The sequence below is a fragment of the Lepidochelys kempii genome, chromosome 1, assembly GCF_965140285.1.
Source record: "Lepidochelys kempii isolate rLepKem1 chromosome 1, rLepKem1.hap1, whole genome shotgun sequence".
Lineage (NCBI taxonomy): Eukaryota > Metazoa > Chordata > Testudines > Cheloniidae > Lepidochelys > Lepidochelys kempii.
Window position 1 is genome coordinate 2035073 of NC_136380.1, and position 24491 is coordinate 2059563.

The following is a 24491-nucleotide window of genomic DNA, read 5'->3' on the forward strand; positions in this document are numbered from 1 at the left end:
CCTATGCAAATTGGTGAGGATTTTTATCAAACCTTCCCCAGGAAAGGGGGTGTAAGATTTGGGAGGATTTTGGGGGGAAAGACGCTTCCAAACGGACTCTTTCCTAGTAATACTGGTTAGACGTTTGGTGGTGGCAGCGAAAGTCCAAGGGCAAAAGGTAAAATAGTTTGTACCTTGGGGAAGTTTTAACCTAAGCTGGTAAAAGCAAACTTAAGAAGTTTTCATGCAGGTCCCCACATCTGTACCCTAGATTTCAGAGTGGGGAAGGAACCTTGACAAGCCCCAAGACATTCATTGATATCTGCAAAGAGTCCCTCACTTGAAATGGTTACTGTCAAAAGGCCCTACAGGGGAAAAAACCAATGTATTTGAACTTAAATCAATTGAAAAGGGCTTTGTGACTATCTGTGTATATATCTGAATATATCTTTTCAGAGTTAAAAACAGGGAGCATCCCTCCTCTTGCAGTCCAGCAGCAATTCAAGAGAGTTTCTGGTGAAAGAGACAGTCTCCAAGCGACCTGAGGCTTTTATACCATTCTGACTCTTTGTTTCAAAATAGTTAGCAGGTTGATTGGATCCCCCTCCCGAGCATTCCCTTTTGTGATTGGGGTGGGGGGTAATAGGTTGTCTGCACGACTGGGCTGCTTTTCTCTTTCTTTTTTTAAGTTCAAATACATAGTTTTTTCACCTGTTGGGCCTTCTTACAGTAACCATTTCAAGTTAGGGACCCTTTGCAGATATCAATGAATGTCTTGGGGCTTGTTTTTGTTTTTTTTTAAAAAAACATGTTTCTTTCATGCTTAAAGTTTGGTGGGGTGGGGGTGCTTTCTAGAAAAAGTGCCCCATAGCCTTCAACCAACTCCTGGGTCATATTTAAACTGTCCAATAGAGTTCTGCCAGCTCCAGGGGTTATATTTAAACTGTCCAATAGCATCTGTGAACTCCTGAGGTTTTATTTAATTTCATATTAATTAGAACTCACCATCCTCACCCACCCACCTCCCTTACTTTGGGTGCACCCCCATAAAATTTAACCCTATGGGAACAAGGGTGATTAATCACAGTCACCCTTGGCTATTCAGTGAGGGGGGTTAAACCCATTCAGTTCAACAGAATAAGTCAGCTCTATTGTACTCAACCGCATGTCTGAACCATCCCTGTTTGTTTTATTGTAAACACATTTTTAGGATATTTTTTCCCTTCCCACAACATACATTTCAGCTTTTTGCTGTCAATGGGTCTCTCTTACACAAGACACAAGAGCTAGGTTCTCACAGACAATTTATTTATTTTTTATTTAAAAGACATACATCTCCTTGAAAACAAACCAAGATGCTCCATTAAAAAAGAAAAAAAAAACTTTAAGCTCCCTTAGGGGCCAGAGACCTTCTAACAGAAGCACAGATAGTCACAAAGCCCTTTTCAATTGATTTTTTAAAAAAAAATACAGCTACCAAGTTTTATATCGCCTGGTTGGCCCCTCACCATTCTTTCACTTTCACTAGCCTTTTTCTGAAGCAGGGTTCTGTAACTTTTTGTGCGGACCAGATGGTCAATATAACGCTCTAAGCAGGCATCTTCCGGTTTGGTCACAACAAGAGGCCATCACGCTCATCGGGGAGCCTCACAAGCAGCTGGGTTTCTGGTTCGTGTTCCGGCATATCCATCAATGGCTGGGCCAAAGGGCTCCCCTCCGTCGCTCCCTCCTCCTGCTCGGAACTCCTGCTGATGTAGCGCTTTCTCCACGGTTTGTCAAAGACACTTGGGGCTAAAACAAATTCCAAAGTTCTCACAGGGGTGGTGAAGGAGTCCATGTTTCCACGATTTCTAAAACACGCTCTCTTGGTAAAAGATGGCCTCTTCTGCCTGGTGCTGGGACTTATGGGCTGATGGTGCTGTGCTCTGATTGGCAGAGGGGTCATATGCCCCTCTTCTGGGTGGTTCACCCCATCCCAGAACCTGTACTTTTTTGGTCAAATCTGCTCTCGGGGTGGTCCTATGCAGCCAAAACCCCTCCTGATTGGTAGAGGGTGGTGGGAGGAGTTGTTAGAGGGGTCACACGACTCACTTCCAGACAGGACACCCCACCCTGGAATTCGCCCTGATTGGTCATATCTCCCCTCGGAGCGGTCCTACAGGGGCGAAAACCCTCCTGATTGGTAGAGGGAAGTGGGAGGAGTTGTTAGAGGGGTCACATGACACACCTTGCTTCCGGTCATGTGGCAGCCTTGACCCTGGAAATAATATCCCCATGGGGTGGGACTTCCGGTGACAGGATGGCAGGGTTTAAGGGGTCAAGTGATGGGGTTTAAGGGGTCAAGGGTTAGCATTTTATTGACAGTAGGGTCCTTATATTACTAACCATCCTGAACAAATGTCTCCCTTCACATAGCGCTGTCCACATCGGCCCTTTTGTCAATCAGGAGGGTGGTTTTTTTTTTCCACATTGCTGATTGACAAAAGTTTTACCAACAAAACTTATAGTGTAGACAAAGTCTGAGTGGCACGATAGTAAAGACGTTCAGTGCCTTGAGCTTTGCACTGTTTAAGAAGATTGCTATTTTCTACTGGTCTTCTTTCTCACCAAAACCAGCTGCTTGAAAAGATATATCTCAAAACTCTGTCTCAATCTCTTCCTGGTGTCTACTGCATGACATGGGAGATTCATCTCCTTGGGGGCTTTCAGTTGCTCCATCTCCAGGATGGCTCCTTTGTTCCTTCACCACAGCGAGATTTTCTCTGTCCTCTCCTCTGGTCTCCCCTCTGGTACTGGGGTTGTCTTGGGAATTGGCAAGGTTCCTTCCCAACTCTGAAGTCTAGGGTACAGATGTGGGGACCTGCATGAAAACCCCCTAAGCTTATTTTTACCAGCTTAGGTTAAAACTTCCCCAAGGTACAAATTATTTTACCTTTTGCCCTTGTACTTTATTGCTACCACCACCAAGCGTCTAACAAATATATAGCAGGGAAAGAGCCCACTTGGAAACGTCTTTCCCCCCAAAATCCTCCCAAGCCCTACACCCCCTTTCCTGGGGAAGGCTTGATAAAAGTCCAAACGTTTGGATCTTAAGAACAATGAAAAAGCAATCAGGGTCTTAAATGAAGAATTTCAATAGAAGAAAAAGTAAAAGAATCACCTCTGTAAAATCAGGATGGTCAATACCTTACAGAGTAGTCAGATTCAAAACATAGAGAATCCCTCTAGGCAAAACCTTAAGTTACAAAAAGACACAAAAGCAGGAATATCCATTCCATTCAGCACAGCTTATTTTCTCAGCCATTTAAAGGAATCAGAATCTAATGCAGATCTAGCTTGATTACTTACTAAGTTCTAAGACTCCATTCCTGTTCTGTCCCCAGCAAAATACAACACACAGACAGAGAGAGCCTTTGTTTCTCCCCCCTCCAGCTTTTGAAAGTATCTTGTCTCATCGTTGGTCATTTTGGTCAGGTACCAGCAAGGTTATCCTAGCTTCTTAACCCTTTACAGGTGAAAGGGCTTTTTCTCTGGCCAGGAGGGATTTTTAAGGTGTTTACCCTTCCCTTTATATTTATGACAGGAATTCATAAGAAGGAGGCACAATCTGCAGTCTAAGAAGGGAAGCATGATAAGAACTGAAGTGGAGATACAAAAGCTAATGGAGAGATATGTGCTCCTAGCTGTTTGTTTGGTGCAGCCGCCACTCAATGGTCCATTCTCACAAGCCCCGATCTAGTTCTCCCAAACATGAGCTCTGCTCTTATAGGCACAGGACATACTTCTAACAGCCACAGCAGGGCTGGGCATTCTAGCTCTCTTACACCCACCCAACAGCCTATGTAACCACCCATTCTTAGTGCTGTTACTCCTCCATCTCCCTGCCTACCTCCTTTGTGGTTTGTTACACACAAATGGACATGAGACACCTGCTCAGCTCGGACAGCAGAATTTGTTCAGTCTCATTCCAGAGCTTTAAAACTAAGGTGCTCCACATTGGAGAAATATCCCTGATTAGCCAGACGAGCAGGCAGAGAATTCAGCTATATGGGAACTGGAGCACCCTCCAGCTAGTGCTGTCCTGGAAAGTCTGACTCAGCTTGGAACATTAGATTTCAATTCCACCTGTGAGAGACTGGGAGGAAATGAACCAAGAGTGAGAGAAGAACTCCAGTGCAGACACTAATCCAGTCTCTATCCCATCCATAGTGCCCCCCTTGTTCTGTGCCAGCTTTGGGAGGAGGGGGAGGCCTCTGTCCCCAGGACAGGACCCTGGCTGCACTCTATCCACAGGAGCACTCTGCTGGTGTTGCTTTCACTAAGTCTCTTCCTCCAAAGTGACCCCAGTGACTGTGATGCATTGGTAGGTTTCTGAGTGGAGCGCAAGTGGAGTCCTGGAGTTCACACCTCACAGGAGTGGGGACCTCACAAACTCCAGCTAGTTCTGAAAACATGAGATGCACCTTCAGAGGATGGCAAAGGCTCAGGATCCTTCTTCCAGCCTTCCCTCTGCATCCCACCCAATGAAAAGCCCCTGCCAGAGTGGGAGTCCCTTTCCCTCTTGGTGTGATGGAGAGACCATGGTTATGGCAGGGAAATCAGGACTCCTGGGTTCTTTCTGTCATACTGCTACTCAGTCTCTGTCAGACCTTGCCTATTCATGTCTCCTTTTGTCTCAGTTTACCTATCTGTATGATGGTGATATGTTCATAGGGACTTTCCTTTGATAGGGTATTTGAAGATCCTTCAGTGAAAGTTGTGGCACAGTATAATGACAGTTACTGATGAAAATAACTTATCTGTGACCCTTTAGTGATAGCCACATGTGCCTGCAGAGAGTGTTCCTATTTCCCCCCAATCATCTGTCTCCAGATGTGTCTGTCTACTATCTACCCAGCCATCCTGGGCACTTGCAGGGTATCAGATCCTATGGAGATTTAGGCATTATTGCTAGTTGTCATAAATATAAAAGGAAGGGTAACCACCTTTCTCTATACAGAACTATAAAATCCCTCCTGGACAGAGGCAAAACCCTTTCACCTGTAAAGGGTTAAGAAGCTAGGATAACCTCGCTGGCACCTGACCAAAATGACCAATGAGGAGACAAGATACTTTCAAAGCTGGAGTGGGGGGGGGACGGGACGACAAAGGTTCTGTCTGTCTGTGTGATGCTTTTGCGGGGAACAGAATAGGAATGGAGTCTTAGAACTTGTAAGTAAGTAATCTAGCTAGAAATGCATTAGATTTCCTTTTGTTTAAATGGCTGAGAAAATAAGGTGTACTGAATGGAATATATATTCCTGTTTTTGTGTCTTTTTGTAACTTAAGGTTTTGCCTAGATGGATTCTCTATGTTTTGAATCTGATTACTCTCTAAGGTATTTACCATCCTGATTTTACAGAGGTGATTCTTTTCCTTTTTCTTTAATTAAAATTCTTCCTTTAAGATCCTGATTGCCTTTTCATTGTTTTTAAGATCCAAGGGTTTGGGTCTGTATTCACCTATGCAAATTGGTGAGGATTTTTATCAAGCCTTCCCCAGGAAAGGGGCTGTAGGGCTTGGTGGCATATTCTGGGGGGAAGACATCTCCAAGTGGGCTCTTTCCCTGTTCTTTGTTTAACACGATTGGTGGTGGCAGCATAGGGTTCAAGGACAAGGCAAAGATTGTATCTTGAGGAAGTTTTTAACCTAAGATAGTAAGAATAAGCTTAGGGGGGTCTTTCATGCAGGTCCCCACATGTTTACCCTACAGTTCAGAGTGGGGAAGAAACCTTGACACTAGTTTTCTTCCTAATCAAGTAAACCACCAGTCTTAAGAAAGTCCCAGAGAACTACTAAGAGGTTACTGGCTGTTAAACTTAGAGAGTTGGGGTAGGGGGATAGCTCAGTGGTTTGAGCACTGGCCTGCTAAACCCAAGGTTATTAGTTCAATCCTTCAAGGGGCCATTTAGGGATCTAGAGCAAAAATTGGAGAGTGGCCCTGCTTTGAGCAGGGGGTTGGATTAGATGATCTCCTGAGGTCCTTTCCAACCCTGATATTCTATGATTATTATGTTATTGGTTGTACAAACTGTTTTAATGAATATTGTCATGTATAGTGTAAAGAAGTGGACATGGGATGTTAAATATGTTAAAGCTTGTTTTATTAGTTGTTTATAGATTCTTTCACATAATCTAACGCTGGTGAATGGTGTTAATATGGGATGCAGCTGAGCAGGTGTGAACATTCTGGCTGGCTGTCACCGACCTGGTCACATCCATGTCTACCATGCCCGAAATGCTGAGCATCTTCTAGTTCAATTCCAGGGAGATCGATTTCAGTGCCTGCCTCACCCAGCTGTACTTCATTCACTGCTTCTCAGCAATGGAGCCTGGGATCCTTGTGGCCATGGCTTTGGATCGCTACGTGGCCATCTGCCATCCCCTGAGACATTCCACCACCCTGGCAAACCCCATCGTGGCCAAGATCGGACTGGCAGTGGCACTGTGTGGAGGTATGCTCGTATTGCCCTACCCCTTCCTGGCGATTAGGTGCCATATTCCAGAACCAACATCATCCCACATACATACTGTGAGCACATGGCTGTGGTGAAGCTGGCCTGCGGTGACGTCCGTGTCAGTAGTTACTACGGCCTCTCTGTGGCATTCTTGGTGACCGGTCTGGATGGGTTTTTTATTGCCCTGTCCTACATCGAGATCCTCAGGGCCATCTTCAGCCTCCCCACAAACGACGCCCGGCTCAAGACTTTTGAGACCTGTGGCTCCCACCTCTGTGTCATTCTAGTCTCTTACATACCACCTCTCTTCTCCTTAGTCACGCACCGATTTGGCCACAATGTGCCCCTACATTTCCACGCTCTTATTGCCAACGTGTACATTCTGCTGCCCCCCATGCTAAACCCCATCATTGTTTAGCCTGCAGAAGAGAAGAATGAGGGGGGATTTGATAGCTGCTTTCAACTACCTGAAAGGGGGTTCCAAAGAGGATGGCTCTAGACTGTTCTCAATGATAGCAGATGACAGAACGAGGAGTAATGGTCTCAAGTTGCAGTGGGGGAGGTTTAGATTGGATATTAGGAAAAACTTTTTCACTAAGAGGGTGGTGAAACACTGGAATGTGTTACCTAGGGAGGTGGTAGAATCTCCTTCCTTAGAGGTTTTTAAGGTCAGGCTTGACAAAGCCCTGGCTGGGATGATTTAACTGGGAATTGGTCCTGCTTCGAGCAGGGGGTTGGACTAGATGACCTTCTGGGGTCCCTTCCAACCCTGATATTCTATGATTCTATGATTCTATCTATGGTGTGAGGACCAAACAGATCCAGGATAGCCTGCTCTGTCTCTTCACTCATGAAGGGACCTAAAGCTTTCTCCTGTTGCTTTGGCCCTCAGACCAAGCTCTTTGCAGAACTGGATGGTGACATGGTGCTGGGCCCTCTTCACTGAATCACTGAATAAACTGGCAATAAGACTGTTCAGATATAGATATTCAAGCCTGTCTGTAAAGGCCTAGACTCTAAGAATTTAGGTGTATTCTTATCACTTAGCTAGTTCTAGAGGTATAAAAGAAAGAATCAAAGTCACTGACTGCCGGTGTAAGGGCCTTCTCTCCCTGTGACCGTCTGTGGCCCTGTTCGTAGGCTAAGGCCTTTGGCTAAGCAGCAGAGGCAGCCATAAGCTGGAAAGTGACCGGCCACCTCCTCACATCCCAAACTAGTCACCTTGAAAGAAGGTGCTATGGGGTTGTTAGGATACAATCATGTCCTGATAGTGCCTATCCCCTCCAGAGAAAGGGAAGAGCCAAGAAGATGTAAAAGGAAACTTAGTTTGATAGCATCCTGTCTGGCAAGAACTCACTTATCAATAGCTGGGATGTGAAATCCTCTTTTCTGTGTTGTTCTATCACTGTAGTCCCCATTTCCCCATTGTTTGTCTGTATAATCTCTGTCTGGTTCTGGGATTGTTCTTGTCTGCTGTATAATTAATTTTGCTGGGTGTAAACTAATGAAGATGATGCGATATAATGGTTACATAATCATGTTACAATATGTTAGGACTGGTTAAATTTCAGGAAAATGATTGGTTAAGGTATAGCTAAGCAGAACACAAGTTTTACTATATAGTCTGCAGTCAATCAGGAAGTAAGGGGGGGTGGGAAATGGGAACAGGGAATCGGGGTGGGGAGATTGGAATCATGTTTGGCTAAGGGCAGGAATGGGAACAGGGACACATTGTAAGGCTCTGTGGTGTCAAAGCTGGGAAGGGGAACACCCAAGGAAGGAAACTGGAATCACGCTTGCTGGAAGTTTACCCCAATAAACATCGAATTGTTTGCACCTTTGGACTTCGGGTATTGTTGCTCTCTGTTCATGAGAGAAGGACCAGGGAAGTAAGTGGGTGAAGGAATAAGCCCCCTAACAAAGACATTAAACACTTCCCAGACCTTATTGTGCATGACAACCTAGGGAATCAGTTCATGTACAACTCAGTGGGATGCCACCTTTCTAATTGCTGGTAACTGGGTCCACAAAACCCTGCCCCTCGCCCGACCTCTTCTACCAAGACTCCACCCCTGCTCTGCCTCTTCCCCCCAAGGCCCAACCTTTGTCACTTGCTCCTCTATTCTACCTCCCTCTGTTACTCACTGGATCATTTCCACCTCCCTCCCCCACTCCCAGATTTTGGTGAAGGGTAGAGAACTTTAACTGTGATTCCAGGGGCTACTTCAGCTCTTGAAAATCTAGATTTTTTTGCAGATAATTTAACAATTAGCTGACAGGAGCACTGTGTCTAATTCCTGTTTAAAAGAAATACAATTAAATAAATATTACACTCACTCAGCTCTAATATTAACATGTTCTGACATCTTGTTTCAGGTGACTTAAGGGACCCTGTGTAGGTTTAAAATTTTAATGTATATTTTTACTTAGTTACTAACTTTTCGGAGAGAGAGACCCTCAGGTCTGGATGAGGAGTTGGGTTTAGTGGGTTATGTCCAGGGGTAGTGGGCAGATACATCTTGTTGCCCGCTCTTTAGATTATGTATTAATAATATTGATTATTTAAGAATCCCCAGATATCACTTTGAGGGTTGACAGGTTCTTGCCCCAAGATCAGGGAGAAATTTATTTAAACTATTCTTTAGTTGGGAACCCCGATGTGCACAGTTGCAATGCTCACACTATTGGAACTCTTTATATTTACAAATGTAGTTTATTCATATATTTAGTGCAGTCAGAAACACCCCAACTCAGTAAGGTAGATGAAGATACTACAGAATGTACATCTGCCCATCCATATATTCTCACTTTTTCCTGTAGAATAACTTGAAACGTTGGTCATCATCTTCCATATCACCATCACCTTCCCCATTATCACCAGTGGCCATCATTCTGGCACCTCCCAAGGACTACATCTCTCTCCTACCAGCCCTAGGCTGGAATGTCACTTTTATAATATGTTACATTGACGCCATTATATTTCATGCATATTCAATAGGGGTTTTTTTTCTCCTTTTCCTTATTTGCATTTCCTCATCTTACTAATATTGGATCGTCTTTTTCCTATCAGTTAGTGTATTCATTATTTTAACCTATTATCATATACATCCATACTTTACCATGGCCCTTTTGTGGTTAGGAATTATATTTGTTATTTTTGTCCTAACTGGTTATTTGGGTTCTTTCCATGTTCCAAATTGTGGTGTACCTCTTAACTTTAAAAGGGTATGAACTTAGGAAAGCCCCTGTGCCAACCTACTTCAATGTATCCTCTATGTTAAAGGTTGCAGCCACATTTGGACATTATGCTTTAGCTCATCACCATCTATCTAGATGAAGGGTGCCAAACATATGGGATCTCCTCGAACTCCTAGCTTCTCCACCAGTTGGAGTCTGGCTTCTGCATCTGGGTGCCATTTAGGGTTTCCAGGTACTCATTTTTCAACTGGAAAGTCCAATCTAAAAGGGATCTGGGAGTCTCTCTGCAGGATTGGGGAAGGCGACGGGTCATTAACCCACCGCAGCCCCTGCCGCATTTTACCTGCAGGCAGGCTCCTTGTCAGACAGAAATAGCTTCCATCCCACTCTGGAGCAGAAGGAGCCCAGCTGGGCAGAGGCACCATTTAGGGAGTTTGGGGGTCTCTAGCCCACCTTCAGTTTTGCACCGGATGTCTGGTCATAGTGCACGCCAGACCGGAGATGGAGCTGTCACCTGCAACACAGCTTCAGTGTGATATGTGATGAGTTCTCTGTGGCCTCCACCCTTGGGGCAAGGAATTTGTTTATAAACTGAGGATGGGTGATTAAGATAACAAAAGGCTTGCCATGTAGGATGAACCTGAAAGCATTGCAACGTACTCCTGTTAAAAGAAGGGTAGGAATAAATGGTGAGAATGACTCTGAAGAGCTACAAAGCGATCTCACAAAACAGGGGACTGGGAAACACAATGGCAGATGAAATTCAGTGGACTGTTGGGGACGAGGACTTATCTGGTTGCTATTCACTCATCCAACATGATGCATCCGAATACGGCACCAAGATGTTACAGGGCTTTCCCTTCACCCTCTCCCCTGGTTCTTGTTATGCAGACAGAAAGCAGAAGACCAGAAGTCCAAAGTGCAACGTCCGAGGAACTGTAGGGGGGAAATAAACATGGGGAAATAGTTTTACTTTGTGTCATCAGCCATCCACTCCCAGTCTTTATTCAAGCCTTCATTATTTGTATCCAGTTTGCAAATTAATTCCAATTCAGCAGTCTCTCGTTGGAGTCTGTTTTTGAAGTTTTTTTGTTGAAGAATTGCCAACTGACTCCAAAGAAAGACTTCTGAATTGGAATTAATTTGCAAACTGGATACAATTAACTAAGGCTTAAACAAAGACTGGGAGTGGATGGCTCATTACACAAAGTAAAATTATTTTCCCATATTTATTCCCTCCCCCCCACCTACTGTTCCTTGCAGGTTCTTGTCAACTGCTGGAAATGGCCCACCTTCATTATCACGAAAAAAAGGTTTTTTTCCCTCCCACTCTCCTGCTGGTAATAGCTCACCTTCCTTGATCTCTCTCCTTACAGTTTCAGAGTAGCAGCCGTGTTAGCCTGTATTCGCAAAAAGAAAAGGAGGACTTGTGGCACCTTAGCGACTAACCAATTTATTTGAGCATAAGCTTTCGTGAGCTACGGCTCACTTCATCGGATGCATTCAGTGGAAAATACAGTGAGGAGATTTATATACACACAGAACATGAAAAAAATGGGTCCTCACTGTATTTTCCACTGGATGCATCCGATGAAGTGAGCTGTAGCTCACGAAAGCTTATGCTCAAATTAATTCGTTAGTCTCTAAGGTGCCACAAGTCCTCCTTTTCTTTAAGCCAGGAAAGTTCCCCACAGGAGCAGGACTGTTCCCCTGCTTACATTTGTCAGGAATTCTTAAAGGGACTTGCCTTTTTTATCTCTTCTAAAGTGAAACTTTTGCCTTTTGAATGTTTGCTCTTTTGCTCTATTCAGGGCTCTTGAAATTTCTGCAAAACTGTGTAATAACCGGCTCTGTTTGCCTGACTGAGACTATAGCTACACCCAGTCCTTGCAGTGGCTCAGCTGTACCATTGTAGATGAGCTGATGTAAGGTCTGCCATGTAACCACTCTATGCCGATGGGATAGAGCTCTCCTGCATGAATAATTAAACCACCACCGATGAGCGCCTCCTGCTGACATAGCGTTGTCCACGCCAGCATTTTTGTTCATCAGGAGTGTGTTTTTTCACAGCTGTGGCCGACAAAACTTTGCCAACAAAAGTGCTAATGTAGACACTGCCTCAAGTCCTGTAATGTTTAAGAAATTGCAATTTTCTCCTGGTCTTTCTCACCAAACCTAGCTGCTTGCATTGATTTATCTCAAAAATCTCTTCCTGGAGTCTGCTGCATTACCTGAGAGTTTCAACTCCTTGGGGACTTTCAGCTGTTCGATCTCTAGAATGGCACCTTTGTTCCTTCACTACAGCCCTCTTTTCTCTGCCCACTCTTCTGGTCTCCCCTCTGATATCATGGGTTTTCTTGGGAAATCATCAGAAGGAGGCACAGACTGCAGTCAAGGAAGGGAGGTGTGATTAGAACTAACGCAGAGTTACAAAAGCTAACGGAGAGCCACGCGCTCCCAGCTGTGTGTCTGGTGCAGCCGCCACTCAATGGCCCAGTCTCGCTAGGCCCAGTCTAGTTCCCCCGAACACGTGCTCTGGTCTTAGAGGCCCAGGACACGCTTCTAACAGGCAGGGCAGGGCCATGCGTTTTAGATATCTCAAACCCTCCCAGCAACCAAGGTAGCCACCCATTCTAAGGGTATTGCTCCCCTAGCTCCCCTCTTGTCCCCTTTCTCATTTGATACACACAGTAACTGTGTCTTCTCTTAATGTGATTTATAAGCTCCTTGGTCAACTGGCTGTAGCTCCTGTGTTTATGAAGGACCCAGAACAAATGGCTCTGAACTAGAGCGGGGCCTCTGGAGGCTTCCACAATACAAATAATGATAATAAATAATCAACACAATAATCCAGCCAAATCCCTTTGCCTTTAGCTGCAGACAAAGGTCAAACCACATTTGCCAGTGTTAGTAACTTGAATAGAGGTGGACAGGGCAGCCCCGTTTACCTCGGACAGGAGAATTCTTTCAGTCTCATTCCAGGGCTTAAAAGGGAAGACTTCATGCATCTGACGAAGTGGGTTCCAGCCCACGAAAGCTTATGCCCAAATTAATTTGTTAGTCTTTAAGTGCCACAGGACTCCTCGTTGTTTTAGTAGGATGATAGTTACTGATGAGAATTACTGATTTCTGATCCCTTAGCAACATCCCTGTCTGTCTGCTGAAAGGGTTTGTACCTCCCCTCAGTGATCTTTCTCCAGATCTGTCTGTCTACTATCTACCCAGCTATCCTGGGCATTTACAGGGTATCAGGCCGTAAGGACACCTAGGCATCATCCCTATTTTTTTACTAATAAACTATCATTTTTAAATATGCACAAATTCACAGAGCAGCCAATTCCTCTCTGACTCAGCACAGAGCCCAAGAGTTCCCATCTCCCTTTGGGCAGGTCCCTTAATTACTGTTTACTCCTAATGCTGGATAAAGAACACAGAAGTGCAGACAGGCCTGCCTCCAGCCTGTTTACATTCAGATGCTGCTTCTCCCCTAGAGGCAGAGTGATCCCCCCTGGGATTGCACAGAGCTATATTAAAAACGGTGCACACCCCTGTGTCAGCTCTCGGTGTGGGATGCTGATGATGATATTGGGGTGAGAGAGGTGTGGGACACGGCTACCTGAAGGGGATTCCCTGGGAAGACGCTTCTGTCTCAGAAATCACAGGTACCCGTCTCTTGCTGAGGAGCTCACCTCTCAACAAACACAGTGCAACATGGGAATGATGGGCTAGAGAATATGTTGGTGGTCCTTTCCACCCTACATAGCCATGAAGCATCCCAGGACCTATTCTACTGGTGATAAGTTTGCTCTAGTATCATGGACCAAAATGTAACACTTTTCTGTGCACCCCCACCCGCTGCTGATGAACGTAAGAAGAATGGCCGTACTGGGTCAGACCAAAAGTCCATCCAGGCCAGTATCCTGTCTGCTGACAGTGGCCAGTGCCGGGTGCCCCAGAGGGAGTGAATCTAACAGGTAATGATCAAGTAATCTCTCTCCTGCCATCCATCTCCACCCTCTGAAAAACAGAGGCTAGGGACACCATTCCTTACCCAACCTGGCTAATAGCCATTAATGGACTTAACCTCCATGAATTTATCTAGTTCTCTTTTAAACCCTGTTATAGTCCTAGCCTTCACAACCTCCTCAGGCAAGGAGTTCCACAGGTTGACTGTGCACTGAGTGAAGAAGAACTTCCTTTTATTTGTTTTAAACCTGCTGCCCATTCATTTCATTTGGTGGCCCCTAGTTCTTATATTATGGGAACAAGTAAATAACTTTTCCTTATTCAGTTTCTCCACACCACTCATGATTTTATATACCTCTATCATATCCCCCCTCAGTCTCCTCTTTTCCAAGCTGAAAAGTCCTAGCCTCTTTCATCTCTCCTCATATGGGACCTGTTCCAAACCCCTAATCATTTTAGTTGCCCTTTTCTGAACCTTTTCTAATTCCAGTATACCTTTTTTGAGATGAGGAGATGGCATCTATACACAGTATTCAAGATGCGGGCGTACCATGGGTTTACATAAGGGCAATAAGATATTCTCCATCATATTTTCTATCCCTTTTTTAATGATTCCTAACATCCTGTTTGCTTTCTTGACTGCTGCTGTCCACTGCGTGGACGTCTTCATAGAGCTATCCACAATGACTCCAAGATCTCTTTCCTGATTAGTTGTAGCTAAACTAGCCCCCATCATATTGTATGTATGGTTGGGGTTATTTTTCCCAATGTGCATTACTTTACATTTATCCACATTAAATTTCATTTGACATTTTGTTGTCCTATCACTTTTTGAAGTTCTTCATGGTCTGCTTTGGTCTTAACTATCTTGAACAGTTTAGTATCATCTGCAAACTTTGCCACCTCACTGTTTACCCCTTTCTCCAGATAATTTCTGAATAAGTCGAATAGGATTGGTCCTAGGACTGACGCTCAGGGAACACCACTAGTTACCCTTCTCCATTCTGAAAATTTACCATTTATTCCTACCCTTTGTTCCCTGTCTTTTAACCAGTTCTCAATCCATGAAACAATCTTCCCTCTTATCCCATGACAACTTAATTTACGTAAGAGCCTTTGGTCAGGGACCTTGTCAAAGGCTTTCTGGAAATCTAAGTACACTGTGTCCATTGGATCCCCCTTGTCCACACGTTTGTTGACCCCTTCAAAGAACTCGAAGAGATTAGTAAGGCACGATTTCCCCTTACAGAAGCCATGTTGACTTTTACCCAACAATTTATGTTCTTCTCTGTGTCTGACAATTTTATTCTTTACTATTGTTTCAACTAATTTGCCCAGTACAGAAGTTAGATTTACTGGTCTGTAGTTGCCTGGATCACCTCTAGAGCCCTTTTTAAATATTGGCGTTACATTAGCTATCTTTCAGTCATTGGGTACAGAAGCTGATTGAAAGGACAGGTTACAAACCATAGTTAATAGTTCTGCAATTTCACATTTGAGTTCTTTCAGAACTCTTGGGTGATGCCATCTGGTCCCGGTGACTTGTTACTGTTACGTTTCTCAATTAATTCCAAAACCTCCTCTAATGACACTTCAATCTGTTACAATTCCTCAGATTTGTCACCTGCAAAGGACAGCTCAGGTTTGGGAATCTTCCTAACATCCTCAGCCATGAAGACAAAAGCAAAGAATTCATTTAGTTTCTCCACAATGACTTTATTGTCTTTAAGTGCTCCTTTTGTATCTCGATTGTCCAGTGGCCCCACTGGTTGGTCAGCAGTCTTCTTGCTTCTGATGTACTTAAAAAAACATATTGCTATTACCTTTTAAGTTTTGGGCTAGCTGTTCTTCAATCTCCTTTTTGGCTTTTCTCATTACATTTTTACACTTAATTTGGCAGTGTTTATGGTCCTTTCTATTTACCTCACTAGGATTTGACTTCCACTTTTTAATAGATGCCTTTTTATCTCTCACTGCTTCTTTTACATGGTTGTTACAAAGAACCATTTTATTTCTGTCACTCTTTTCTGCAACCTCTCCAGTTTTTCAAGATCCTTTTGAAATGTCTGGATAATTTTCCTCAGCTTTGGGGAATTAACCCTTTTGTAGCATTAAATGTCAATAGATATTACTGGTTGGGAACTGTTCTCTGTTTGTCCATGTGGATGTAATCAGTTCCGTTCTTTATTTTTCTCTCCTCTATCATATGCCACCTTCTTTGTCTCTTCCCCAAACTCAACTGTTACAGACTTTTCAGTATCTCTGCATATGACAACCTCCCTCATTCTCATAGCATGTCTTGGAAACCCCCTTTAAAATGCTACATCCTTTAGAGAGATTGGGTGACCAAAACTGAGTGCATAACCAGAACAGGTTATTCTCCATCCAATTCCTTAGTTATCTGAATATTGTCTTTGTTTTGGCCAGTGCTGCGAATGGACAGGTGTTTCCATGGAGCTGCTATCAATGACACTCAGGTCCTTTCCCTGAGGTTTGTTCTAGTTTGAATGTTTCCCATGGTACACATCTTGGAAAAGGTTTCATTTTTTTCACTCTCAGATTTTGAGCAACTGGGTGATGGGGAACTCCCAACACCGTGAACTTCCGAGCTGGCTTTCATTTAATTAAGGAACAATGATGGATAACCAGTATCCATACTTGACAGGTTTCAGAGTAACAGCCGTGTTAGTCTGTATTCGCAAAAAGAAAAGGAGTACTTGTGGCACCTTAGAGACTAACCAATTTATTTGAGCATAAGCTTTCGTGAGCTACAGCTCACTTCATCAGATGCATACTATGGAAAGTGTAGAAGATCTTATTATATACACACAAAGCATGAAAAAATACCTCCCCCCATCCCACTCTCCTGCTGGTAATAGCTTATCTAAAGTGATCACTCTCCATACAATGTGCATGGTAATCACGGTAGGCCATTTCCAGCACAAATCCAGGGTTTAACAAGAACAGAGTTTAACAAGAATGTCTGTATCCATACTTGTGTTTCCTGCTGGTGCCTCTTAAGGTTTCCCACACCATGACGTGTAGGAATTATTGAAATGTGGAGCACCATGAAATATGGAATTGACATTAGTAAAGTCAGTTGTTAATAATTCATTTATCTGAATAACGAAAATGTCATGTATCAGTGTGTGAGGAGCGACCGATCTGCTTCCCCCATGAGAACAGCCCCCAGTAGTGCATGTAGTGTCTAATATTAACATTGCCTTTCTGTCTAAGCTTTTGTACTCCGACCCTCACCATACACCCTGGAAACATAGAGGAAGTCAGGGGGAACATATGTTACATGAAGGAGACACCATTCTGCCTTACATGTGGACACATTCTTCCCTACTCCATGTCTGATTCCAACACAACCGACTTCACCAACCCGTCCACCTTCATCCTGATGGGCATTCCTGGTCTGGAGGCAGCCCATGTCTGGATCTCCATCCCCTTCTGTATGATCTATGCCTTAGCCATCTTGGGGAACTTCACCATTCTGTTCATTGTGAAGATAGAGCCAAGCCTCCATGAGCCCATGTACTATTTCCTCTGCATGCTGGCTGTCAGCGACCTGATCCTGTCCACATCCATCCTGCCCAAAATGCTGAGCATCTTCTGGTTGAATTCCAGGGAAATAGATTTCAGTGCCTGCCTCACCCAGATGTACTTCATTCACTGCTTCTCAGTGATGGAGTCTGGGATCTTCGTGGCCATGGCTTTGGATCGCTACGTGGCCATCTGCCATCCCCTGAGACATTCCACCATCCTGACAAACTCCGTGGTGTCCAAGATTGGCCTGGCCGTGGTGCTGCGTGGCAGCGTACTTGTCCTGCCTTTTCCCTTCCTGGCGAGGCGGTGGCCATATTGTAGAACCACAATCATCTCCCACTCATACTGTGAGCACATAGCCGTGGTGAAGCTGGCCTGTGCCGATATCCGCGTCAGTAGTTACTACAGCCTCTCTGTGGCATTCTGTTTGATCAGTCTGGATTTTTTTTTTATCACTGTGTCCTATATCCAGATCCTCAGGGCCATCTTCAGCCTCCCCAGAAGGGATGCCCGGCTCAAGACTCTTGGGACCTGCAGCTCCCACCTCTGTGTCATTTTGGCTTTTTACATCCCTGCTCTCTTCTCCCTCCTCACACACCGGTTTGGTCAGAATGTGGCCCTGCATTTCCACATTCTTATTGCCAACGCCTACCTGCTCGTGCCCCCAATGCTACACCCTATCATCTATGGGGTGAGGACCAAACAGATCTGGGACAGGCTGCTCCGGCTATTTACTCATAAAGGGACCTAAAGTTTTCTCCATTACAGATTTTGGTCGGGGTGGCAACTTTAAGGGTGATTCCTGGGGCCATTAGTCTCTTGAAAAATCTAATTTTTCGCATGTAATTTAGCTATTCGTTAATGCTCCTATCAGCTAATTTCTATCTAAAAGACGTAAAATTAAATAAATATTTGAATCACTCAGCTCTAATACTAACATATCATGACATCCTGTGGCCGGTCACTTGAGGGACACTGGTTAGGTTTAAAATTTTAATGTATATTCTTACTTTGTTACTAAGTCTACGGATAGAGAGAGAGACCCCGTCAGGGCTCCTGGGTTCTACCTTAGCTTGGAAACAGAGTGTGATCTAATGGGTTACAGTGGGGGACAGATAGAGTACCTATGTTCTGACAGTGGCCCATTCCAGGTGCTTCCATGCAAATTAAAAGAACATCACAATCATCAAATGATTCATGCCCTCTCTTCCACTCCCAGCTTCTGGAAAACAGAGGCTAGGGACACCATCCCTGCCCATACTGGCTAATAGCTATTGATTGACCTCTCCTCCTGGAACTGATCTAATTCTTTTTGGAGCCATGTTATAGTTTTGGCCTTGATGATATCCTCTGGCAAACAGTTCCACAGGTTGACTATGAAGAAATACTTTCTTTTCTTTGTTTTAAATCTGCTGCCTATTAATGTTATTGGATGACACTCAGTTCCTGTGTTATATAAAGGAGTAAATAAGATTTCATTATTCAATTTTTCCACACCAGTCATTATTTTTATAGACCTTTCTCATGCCCTCCCCCACCATGGTCCTCTCTTTTCCAAACTGAAAAGTCCCGGTCTTATTAATCTCGCCTCATATGGCAGCCATTCCATACCCCTAATCATTGTCAGGGGGCCACGTGTTGTGTGTGTGATGGGTAGTGGGGAAATCACTCTTTAATTTTCCTTTGCTTTATACCTCGGCTTGCTTTTCTCCTGTGGCACAGACCAGAATGCAGTCTTTTCCAGGACTTGGATGTATGGCTTATATAAAAATACAAAATTGGACCTCAGAGAGCTCTAGTTCCATAGACATATTGCTGTGACACTCTGTACCCCAAAGCAGCACCCTGGCATCCCCGTATTCACCATTGTTATATTATTAAAACAAATCTTGTACAAAATTTATCATGTGAGGTGCTAATGGAAAAATTATGGTGTGAATGGACTATTCAACTTGATGGGCCCTCAGTCAACATAATGGGCCATGGAAGAAGCTTATCTCCACCTGATGGACTTTTCTGTGGATGGGCTAATAGATTTTAAATGATCTTTCTGCAGTTAATAAATCTTCTTTATAGTTTTTACCTAGAACAGTGTTGCAACAGTGTATGGAGTCTGGGGGACAATCGAGTTGCAGTGGGGGAGGTTTAGATTGGATATTCGGAAAAACTTTTTCACTAAGAGGGTGGTGAAACACTGGAATGCGTTACCTAGGGAGGTGGTAGAATCTCCTTCCTTAGAGGTTTTTAAGGTCAGGCTTGACAAAGCCCTGGCTGGGATGATTTAACTGGGAATTGGTCCTGCTTCGAGCAGGGGGTTGGACTAGATGACCTTCTGGGGTCCCTTCCAACCCTGATAGTCTATGATTCTATGATTCTATGATTGAGGCAATATTGTGAATAATAATATAGTAAAATATCACAATGAGTTGTACGAGATATACCATGTGAGGTATCTGCAAAAATGTTATAATTTGCCAGATATGATAATCTCATGCATGCATTTGTATTACCTTTGTATTATGAGTTATAGATGCATATCTCTGTATTTCAAACTTTTGCCATGCTTCTGGGTGACACCCCAAGTCAGTTTGGCATCAGCACTGCCTAGCCAGCTTGATGGCTCATTGAGGACCACTGCCATACAACTGACCTCTTGAGAGAAGGCAGATACACCTTATGGCTCAGCAAGACACACAGGGACATGCCTATGGACAGAACTCTAAGGCTTTCAAGCCATGTTCTGGGCAGCTTGTGTTTGAAACAAAGGAAGCACAGGCCACATGGCAAAAGACTTTGAAAGGCATTTGCAGTTTCTCCATTTTCCCTCAATCCTGCTTCTTACCTCTGGAGGAACTTTGCTACAAACTGAAGCTCTGAAAGGACTGAATGACCCAGCCAAGCTGTGGACGTGCTCCAGAGGGACTTTCAAGCCAGCAAACTCACCAATACCGCTGGGAACCTGATATATAGACTCTGAAGTCTTTGTATGTCTGTGACAGTTTTACCATTTAACACCTCTCTTCTTGTTCTTTCTTTTTTCTTTATAATAAACCTTTAGTTTTAAACATTAAGGATTGGCTGGCAGCGTGGTATTTTGGATAAGATCCAAATATACTGACCTGGTGACAGGGCTGACTCTTTGGGGTCAGAAGAACATTTTGAATATATGAGCAGAGTTTTTTTTAAGAAGCTTCTCACTCTATTGGACCTAGGTGCTGATTGGGAAACAGAGAACTTGAATGCAACCCGAGGACTGTGTGATTTCTTTTCTTATTTCTTGATAACCAGTGTGGGGGATAAGAAGCACTGTTTGTGACTGTTTGGGGACTTTAATTTCAGTGTTACCCGCCAGTCTTGGGAGTATCTGCTCTCCCTTTTGCAGCCCGTCCTGACCTCGGCATTTCCATTGAGGGCTGCCCCAGGCACACCAGATCACAAGTGTGTTGTTTGAAGTGTAAAGGGACATCGGCTCAGGAACAGGGGCTGGTGCATTGTCCTTTCCACATTGAGGGTGGGGGCACACTGGGTAAGAAACTTACACTGGTCAGGCTTTGGACCAGGGTTTGGGTGACACAGAAATCAGCTATGAAATAGCTGCTGGGAGAAGACACACCTCTTATTCCAGAGAGCACAGATCACAGCTCTCTAGGTCCCAGTGCTGGGACTGGGGATCACAAGGAAAGCATGAAATGGGAGTTGGTGGATTTTTTGCTTGAGCATAATCCTGGGGTTGGGAAGCAGCTCCAGAGAGGGCTATTCAGTATGCAAAGTCCCCTTACATCCTCACCTCACCAGACCCTGGAAAACCACGACAGCAAAAATGACCTTAGACTGAGATCCCACACTGAAGGGAACACTGAGGGGAAATGAACATCAGCAATTAAACATGTGTTAAGAGTCGGGGAGGATTTGAAAGACACAATGTGTTTTGAACAAATGAAACTGTCCAAGCAAAAAATGTGTTATAATAAAAATACTTGAAAATGCCTACCTGTGACAAAAGATTTGGTGGGCGTGTTAAAAGATAAAGAATTTGGTACAGGTGGTAATTCCTATGAAAAGATGTAATATGCATGATATTAAGAAAAAGCTTTTGGACAAGCTAGGAGTAGTAAACAAGCAGCCCTATGGGGATAATGCTTCTCACTAACACCTGTAAACAAGGTCAAATCTTGTCACAGCAGGGGAATCTAATAAACCTGGTCTACTGTGTGGAAGAGGAAACTGAGGCAGACCTCTGTGATTAACACTCCTGCAGTAAACTAAGGGGGGAGGGGTGAAGTGCAAAGCAACACCCATACTTACCACAGTGATATGATTATGGTATGTATTATAATGTATATCATGTAAGATATCAATGGAAACGTTATGATTTCCTGAATATGGTTACCCTATTTGTATGCATGTATTATTTTTGAACCTATAGTTATGAATACTGTCTCTGTACCAGTATTTCAAATGTGTTTGCTCCTCGGTAACACCCACAGGATAAAAAGAACAGGAGTACTTGTGGCACCTTAGAGACTGTCATAAATATAAAGAGAAGGGTAAACCCCTTTAAAATCCCTCCTGGCCAGAGGCAAAACCCTCTCACCTGTAAAGGGTTAAGAAGCTAAGATAACCTGGCTGGCACCTGACCAAAATGACCAATGAGGAGACAAGATACTTTCAAAGCTGGGGGGGGGGATAAACAAAGGCTCTGTGTGTGTGTGCGTGTGTGCGTGTGAGTGAGAGAGAGAGAGAGAGAGAGAGAGAGATGCATTTGCCAGGAACAGAAAGGAATGGAGTCTTAGAACTTAGTGAGTAATCTAGCTAGAGATGCATTAGATTCTGATTCCTTTAAATGGCTGAGAAAATAAGCTGTGCTGAATGGAATGGAGATTCCTGTTTTTGTGTCTTTTTGTAACTTAAGGTTTTGCCTAGACGGATTCTCTATGTTTTGAATCTAATTACCCTGTAAGGTATTGACCATCCTGATTTTACAGAGGTGATTCTTTTTACTTTTTCTTCTATTAAAATTCTTCTTTTAAGAACCTGATTGCTTTTTCATTGTTCTTAAGATCCAAGGGTTTGGGTCTGTGTTCACCTATGCAAATTGGTGAGTATTTTTATTCCTTCCCCAGGAAAGGAGGTGTATGGTTTGGGGAGGATTTTGGGGAGAAAGATGTTTCCAAGTGGGCTCTTTCCTGGTTATATATCTGTTAGACGCTTGGTGGTGGCAGGGATAGAGTACAAGGGCAAAAGGTAAAATAGTTTGTACCTTGGGGAAGTTTTAACCTAAGCTGGTAGAAATAAGCTTAGGGGGTTTTCATGCAGGTCCCCAAATCTGTACCCTAGAGTTCAGAGTGGGGAAGGAACCTTGACAGAGACTAACAAATTTATTGAAGCATAAGCTTTCGTGGGCTACAGCCCACTTCATCGGATGCATAGAATGGAACATATAGTAAGAAGATAGATAAATACATACAGATAAGTTGGAAGTTGCCATACAAACTATTTTCAGAGTAACAGCCGTGTTAGTCTGTATTCACAAAAAGAAAAGGAGGACTTGTGGCACCTTAGAGACTAACCAATTTATTTGAGCATAAGCTTTCGTGAGCTACAGCTCACTTCATCGGATGCATACTGTGGAAACTGCAGAAGACATTATATACACAGAGACCATGAAACAATACCTCCTCCCACCCCACTCTCCTGCTGGTAATAGCTTATCTAAAGTGATCACTCTCCTTACAATGTGTATGATAATCAAGGTGGGCCATTTCCAGCACAAATCCAGGTTTTCTCACCACCCCCCTCCGAAAACCAGACACACAAACTCACTCTCCTGCTGGTAATAGCTTATCCAAAGTGACCACTCTCCCTACAATGTGCATGATAATCAAGGTGGGCCCTTTCCAGCACAAATCCAGGTTTTCTCACCCCCCCCACCCCCATACACACACAAACTCACTCTCCTGCTGGTAATAGCTCATCCAAACTGACCACTCTCCTTACAATGTGTATGATAATCACAATTGTGCCCACATATCTATTCAGGGGACACCATCACAGGGCCTAATAACATCAGCCACACTATCAGAGGCTCGTTCACCTGCACATCCACCAATGTGATATATGCCATCATGTGCCAGCAATGCCCCTCTGCCATGTACATTGGTCAAACTGGACAGTCTCTACGTAAAAGAATAAATGGACACAAATCAGATGTCAAGAATTATAACATTCATAAACCAGTCGGAGAACACTTCAATCTCTCTGGTCACGCAATGACAGACATGAAGGTCGCTATTTTACAACAAAAAAACTTCAAAACCAGACTCTAGCGAGAAACTGCTGAATTGGAATTCATTTGCAAATTGGATACTATTAATTTAGGGTTAAATAGAGACTGGGAGTGGCTAAGTCATTATGCAAGGTAGCCTATTTCCCCTTGTGTTTTCCTACCCCCTTGCCCCCCTCAGACGTTCTGGTTAAATTTGGATTTGTGCTGGAAATGGCTCACCTTGATTATCATACACATGGTAGGGAGAGTGGTCACTTTGGATGAGCTATTGCCAGCAGGAGAGTGAGTTTGTGTGTGTATGGGGGTGGGGGGTGAGAAAACCTGGATTTGTGCTGGAAATGCCTCAACTTGATTGTCATACACATTGTAAGGAGAGTGATCACTTTAGATAAGCTATTACCAGCAGGAGAGTGGGGTGGGAGGAGGTATTGTTTCATGGTCTCTGTGTATATAACGTCTTCTGCAGTTTCCACAGTATGCATCCGATGAAGTGAGCTGTAACTCACGAAAGCTCATGCTCAAATAAATTGGTTAGTCTCTAAGGTGCCACAAGTCCTCCTTTTCTTTTTGCGAATACAGACTAACACGGCTGCTACTCTGAAACCAATTTATTTGAGCATAAGCTTTCGTGAGCTACAGCTCACTTCATGGGATGCATAAAGTGGAAAATACAGTGAGGATGTTTTTATACACACAGACCATGAAAAATGGGTGTTTATCACTACAAAATGTTTTCTCTCTCCCCACCCCACTCTCCTGCTGGTAATAGCTTATCTAAAGTGATCACTCTCCTTACAATGTGTATGATAATCAAGGTGGGCCATTTCCAGCACAAATCCAGGGTTTAACAAGAACATCTGAGGAACAGGGGGGGGGGGGGGGGGGGGAAGGAATGAACAAGGGGAAATAGGTTACTTTTTATAATGACTCAACCAGTCCCAGTCTCTATTCAAGCCTAAGTTAATTGTATCCAGTTTGCAAATACAAACTGTGAGAGGTTAATGAGCTAAGAT

The 24491-nt window shown here is 43.8% G+C and overlaps 1 protein-coding gene and 1 pseudogene across 1 annotated transcript; both read left to right on the top strand.

Moving 5' to 3' along the window:
• LOC144930842 (olfactory receptor 52P1-like) overlaps positions 1–7340 on the top strand; it is a 50726-nt pseudogene extending 43386 nt beyond the window's left edge.
• Positions 7341–16944: 9604 nt separating this feature from the next.
• Positions 16945–17943, top strand: LOC140911605 (olfactory receptor 52K2). Its single transcript, XM_073345019.2, has one exon. The coding sequence runs from the start codon at positions 16945–16947 to the stop codon at positions 17941–17943; it is 999 nt and encodes a 332-aa protein (XP_073201120.2).
• The last annotated feature ends 6548 nt before the right edge of the window (positions 17944–24491 follow it).